General features: G+C 37.8%; 1 protein-coding gene across 1 annotated transcript; it reads left to right on the top strand.

Annotated features, from left to right (window-relative positions):
* On the top strand, nt 1–5,110 carry LOC131240893 (cytochrome c-like). Its single transcript, XM_058239416.1, has 3 exons — nt 1–278; nt 3,612–3,745; nt 4,799–5,110. Exons 1-3 carry the CDS (start codon nt 167–169, stop codon nt 4,892–4,894), a joined length of 342 nt encoding a protein of 113 aa, XP_058095399.1. The 5' UTR covers nt 1–166; the 3' UTR covers nt 4,895–5,110.
* The last annotated feature ends 890 nt before the right edge of the window (nt 5,111–6,000 follow it).

Below are 6,000 nucleotides of genomic sequence, written 5' to 3'. Positions count from 1 at the left end.
CGGATGGAACGGTTGCAGAAAAAGCCAAGTTAGAGAAGAAGCAAAAAAGGAGAAAAGCGTAACTAGAAGTGAGATTTTGTAGCAAATAAAGAAGGATCGAATCCAAAAGATTTTCTTTTCTTCTTTTCGAATCGAATCGAATTGTAGTTTGATTTGAAAAATAGAGATGGCGACGTTTGGAGAAGCTCCGGCAGGAGAGAAGAAGTTGGGAGAGAAGATATTCAAGACCAAATGCGCTCAGTGCCACACCGTTGAAAAGGGCGCTGGTCACAAACAAGGTTCTCTCTCTAGATCCCTGGAAAAATGCATCTTCCACGCTTTCCCGGGATAATGGAATAATTTCCTAGGGCTGGATTCCTATGAGCCAAACGACCCCTCGCATATCTTCTCTTTCCATAATCACTTGTGGTTGGGTCAGACGAGATTTAGCATCTGATTTTTATAATCAGTTTTTTTTATCTGTATTGTTTGAAGTTGAATTACAAATTCAACTTTAAACAAATATTTAGATGAGGATGTAAAGATAATATTAGATAATCTCTAGTTTCATTCAAACTCTCATAATGGATAAAGATAGAGAGATTAATATTTTCCATCTACCCCTATTAATACTCTAGATTTAGAGGGTTGATTAGACCTATCTACTCCGGTAGTGATTAAGTGGACCGCTGGACCTGTGCCATTTATCATTGGCTTTTGTAAAAGTTCCATATTGGATAGACGGTCGGAACCTGAGCCCACTCTTCCATGCTGACTTTCACAATCTTCTGATTGAAAGAAATAAGATTAGGTCTTTAAGTGGGCCACAATGCAGAAAGTAAGTTGATCCAGCCATTCATTTGTTTTGGTGTCCTGAGGAACACCCGAGGTGTGAAATGGACTATTGTTACGATAGAAGAAAGCTCAGATGGCACACACGTGTTACATTGTGACACATGACCCTGCATGTCGATGTGTACGGCTCCAACATGCTTGTGGAATTAGCAAACCTCTACAGCTCTAGATATCTTATAGTTATTTTTCACACTTGAATGATGATCGCATTCAAACACGCAGGGTTGGGTTAGATGTCAGCTATACATCTCCAACCATGCATTTGTGTGCATAAAGTGGGGCCGTCATGAAAATCAGTGTCCGCAGGAATTGTGCCAGTCCAGTCCTCGGGTAACTACATGGTTGAATCAGACTGTCAACAGGTCTGATTAAAATCATTGACTTAGTGATGCAACCAGGAGCCTACACAATCGTTCAAATGATGCATCCAGGCTATAGAAGCTGGAAGATTGTGAGATTGGGCCATTCCAAGGGTCATGATCAAGGATTTGGACCATCTAACCATCTAGTTGAAGATTCAAACCACTTTTAGAGTTTAGATTGATTTAGTGGATGATCAATGGTACTAATGTGCATTATGGACAACATTAATAGTCAGATACTTAATTGATATAGTCAGAGTTAATTGAATAAGTTTTCCTTTGGGTGCGTTTGGATCATAAGTCGTTTTGCTTCAGCTACTTTGCCTTAAGTAGCTAATATTGATTTCTATTTACCATTCTCAATCTCTCTTTTTTCCTCTCTTTCTCTCTCAAATTGAAACCTTAATAGTAATAGGAAAAAGAGGAAGTAGAAGAAGAAGAAAGAAAACATGATAAAGAGAAGTGTTCAGCAAAAGCCAAGAAGCAAGTTCTTTGCTTATGGCCATAAGTAGAGAAGTGTTCAGCAAAAGCCAAGAAGCAAGTTCTTCGCTTATGGCCATAAGTAATATTAAGGTGTTCATCATTTTTTAAAAAAAAAATTACCCAAATTAGCTTTTGTAGCATTAAGTAGCTGATTTGTTGCTATCAGCAAAAAAAAAAAAAAAAAAAGTAGTAACATTTGTATATCCAAACACTCAGTCACTTATTTTATGGGCCACTTTTCAGGTTTCAAATGATGTCCAAATGACATGAAACTAGTTTTAAGTGACTTATTGCCAATTTTTGGAAAGCATGTATGGTTATGATGGGGTTAAGGGATATTCTGACCATTTTTAATGTTTTATTGAAATTTGATGGTTAGGATTAATATTAGGGTTTCCTTTGCTCTGAGCATAAGGATATATAAACATTTAAAGACTTTTTGTGAAGAGCTATGATGGAATAGAAAAGTTATTTCTTAGGTTATAGCATGTATTACTTCCCTTTTGGCATATGTCACCAATGGTTTCTGTTGCATTAAAAATCATGTGGAGCTTAGAATGTTGTTGATCTGCTGGTGAATCAATATATCAGAAATGTTTCCCATGCCTGGAGTTTCACTTGAAAAACTGTAAAAATAAATTGATGTTGATCTTGAATCTTCATCTTTTAGAGCAAGTTCTGGACGCATCTACATTGTCCATTGACCTGTAGAGATTAGGGAAATGATTCAGCAAAGCTGTCTCTGCTGCAACTCTCAAAAAACACAACTGACCCTGTGGATGTGGCTGGGAGGTTGGGATCATCCATCTAGCAGCCTTTATCATGCCACCCAGATAAGATATTTAGCCAGTATTGGTTTTACAGATCATTTGAGGGCTACCAATCAGATGGCTAAGATCATTGGATTGTGTGGGTTTTAACTGTTAGTTATCCACAGTAGGGGCCACTAGATGGATACAGGATCCCAATGATCCATCACCCCCTCAAAAGAAAATTGTATCAATTTTTCAGTAGAGATGATTCTGCAGAATCATTTCGATTATTGCCCACCATCTATACCATGTCCACTGGGCATTGCTACCATCTTAACATCATCAGAATATTTGGACTTAACACTGAAAATGGGATACCACTCAAAACAGAAAGGGAAATTTTATAGGATACCTATAAGATCAGCAATGCTTTATGGGACAAAATGTTGGGCAATGAAAGAACAACATGATCATAAGATGAGTGTAGCTGAAATGAGGATGTTGAGATGGATGAGTGGGAAGACGAGGGAGGATAGAATTAGAAATCAATGCATTTGAGTGAACTTGGGGGTAGCACCAATAGGTAAGAAGATGAGGGAAAGTAGACTTAGATGGTTTGGTCATGTGCAACGAAGACTAAGAACTGCACCAGTTAGGAGTGAGTTGGTATAAGTTGAAGGCTCTAAAAGGGCAAGGGGGAGGCTAAAAAGGATGTGGGTGGAGGTAGTAAGAAAAGACTTGATGACCTATGGTCATATTGAAGTTATGGCCATTGATAGAGTGGAATGGTGGAACAGAATCCACATAGCAGACCCCAATTAGCTGGGATAAGGCCTAGATGATGATGATGATGATTGAAGAAGGGTGTTTGAGACATTGTACAAACAAGATAATATCAAAATATTTAAATGTGGAAACTACCTCAGGCAGACAGAACTTATAATGCAAGTGTGGTTGAAACAGACTACCTTCCAAGCTCCAACACCACAGGGCCTATCCCAGTATTTGTTCCATGAAAGGTTGGGAGGTTTCGGTGATGGGGACTTCTTCTTCTTCTTCTTCTTTCTGAATTGTTATGATTCTTGGTAGTTTGATTTTCCAACATTGTGTGCACTGAGTCTTTCACCATTCACTTGTTATGGTTTTTGTTGAAGTGGAACTAACTTTGGTCTGTTTGTAGGGCCAAATTTGAATGGTCTGTTTGGAAGGCAGTCCGGCACCACTCCTGCTTACTCGTATTCTGCTGCAAACAAGAACATGGCTGTAATATGGGGGGAGTCGACATTATATGATTATCTGCTGAATCCAAAGAAGGTATAGTTTCGATACTATGTCTTGAAGCAGTTATTATTTCAATGTATCTTTTCTGTGCATGTGAATAAATTGGACTCTTCCCTCACAATAGCTTAAGCATCCATCTTTATAAAGTTTCCTAATAGACTAGATCAAGAATTTATTTAATAGACTAAAAGCTTCAATATGTTCCACAATTTGATGTTGAATTATGAAGAATTTATATAATTGACTAAAAGCTTCAACATGTTCTGGTTACAACAGTCACCTCAAGACCACACCACATGTTAGCGCGCGCATCTCCAACCACCCATTAGATGGTTTGCAAGAATCCCAAAACATCTCAGAATGATTCTGACCAACCATACATGGTTGGCAATAATCTGGAATGGTATTTTTGAAATGCCATTTTAAATACAACTTGGATTCCCACCTATCATCTTTTGAGAGACGTGTGAATTGGCTCACGGTGCATGGGAATTGTCCTAAAATATGCATTATTGTTCTCTGGTGAATTGAGAAAAGTTGACAGTGAAATGAAAGTCTTGGAATCAAATAATCAAGGTGCTTTATTTATATTTGAAAATTTGAGTTTTTAGGCCTACATGCAATTCAATTTGGTTAAAATAGGGCAGCCAAAAGCTCTCATCCAAGAATTTAACCCTTCATCCCGCCTAATTGCATTACGAAATCATGTATGATCACTTAATAATCACTCACCCACGTGGGCTTCTGAAAATTCATCCTATCAGATCTTTCTTTTTAGCTGTCCTTTTCTCTTGTTAGGATCATAATTCATTAGATGAAAACACATGTAGACTGAATCTCTACCAAAAACCATGTTGGCTAAGCAGCAAACGATAGTCCCAACCTGCTTAGAATCTTAATCCTTTGTACAGTTGCCTTTAGCTATTTTTCAAAATTTACTAGAATGTTTTGATGGCTCTTTAGATGAAGTTTCATATTATTCAGTGAATGTCCATTCATGGACTCAAGTTGTATGGTTTTAAAATTTCAAATCCAATTACAGGACAAAAGCTGGTTACTATCTAATCATTTAATTGTGCTTTGCAGTATATTCCTGGAACCAAGATGGTTTTCCCTGGACTGAAGAAGCCACAAGAACGTGCCGACCTCATTGCATACCTGAAGTCAGCTACATCATCTTAGGCCTGCTTGGATTGCTTCAAAGAAGCCAATCGGGAGCTGAACGACTTGAGGGAACTATTCTCTTTCCCTTTTATTTCTTCCTCCTTTAATAAGACCTTGCGATCAAGCACAGTACAAAAGGTGGTTAGTCTCCCTTATTCATGATTCATGTTCGTAGAGGAACCCATGCTAAAGCGTGTTTTCTCCATTGCTGTTATTACATCCCCCTTTTTGTCACTGAGTATTGTATTTCAGCCAAGGCTCTCTTAGATATCTGCCACAAGAGCACTTTCTGTTCCAAATGGCTTACCATCTTCATCATCATCTAAGTTGTATCCCAACTAATTACACGAACTTTGTTCTGCCATTCCACCCTATCAAGGAGTTTGGAATGTCATATTGTCAGGATTCACAACGAAAATTATGGTGCCGGTTGCCAACCTGATGCATCCCTCCTTTATCAGCGCCTGAGAGCGGAAATGAGAGCACAAAACGCCCACAAGTGCTATGTAATACTCTATTACATAGGTTGATTAAAATCAAGGAGTTTAAGGTTTAGACAATGATGATCTTTGTCTAATTTTCATGATCTGCTTGGCATTCCTATGCTCAAGGGAGATCTGACATGTATGAAACTACCTTTTGCTATTGGTGGAAGCTACCTGACTGCTTGTCATTTGCTTTGCAAGTCAATTTTGAATTTTGAAGAGGAACTTGTTAGATTTAGGCCCTGTTTGCTAGATTCAGTAATTACTGAAATTAAGGAACTAAAATGAAATTAAATGTGATAACATCTTAGGCCTTGTTTGGTAGATGCCTAAAAATGAGTTCATCTCATTTTAGTTAACGGTAATTTTGTATTAGGTGCCGTTTGGATGCCTGTAAATGGTTTAAATGGTAAATGATTTACAGGTGTAAATCATTTACAGCCTGTCCTGTTTTGCTTTAAGCTGTAAATGATTTACAGGTAAACAATTGTCGGTATTTGGATAAGTTGTAAATTGTTTGATCTTGTAAATGAGAACCAATCTTTCCATTTATAACTTTTAGGCTGTAAATGGAAAGCATGTAAATGAAATCACAGCTTTTTGCCTGTCAATCAAATGGGACTGAAAGCGGTAAATGAT

The sequence above is a fragment of the Magnolia sinica genome, chromosome 3 (assembly GCF_029962835.1).
Source record: "Magnolia sinica isolate HGM2019 chromosome 3, MsV1, whole genome shotgun sequence".
Classification (NCBI taxonomy): domain Eukaryota; kingdom Viridiplantae; phylum Streptophyta; class Magnoliopsida; order Magnoliales; family Magnoliaceae; genus Magnolia; species Magnolia sinica.
Note: the sequence above shows the minus strand (reverse complement) of the source record. Positions and strands in the feature narration are given on the sequence as shown.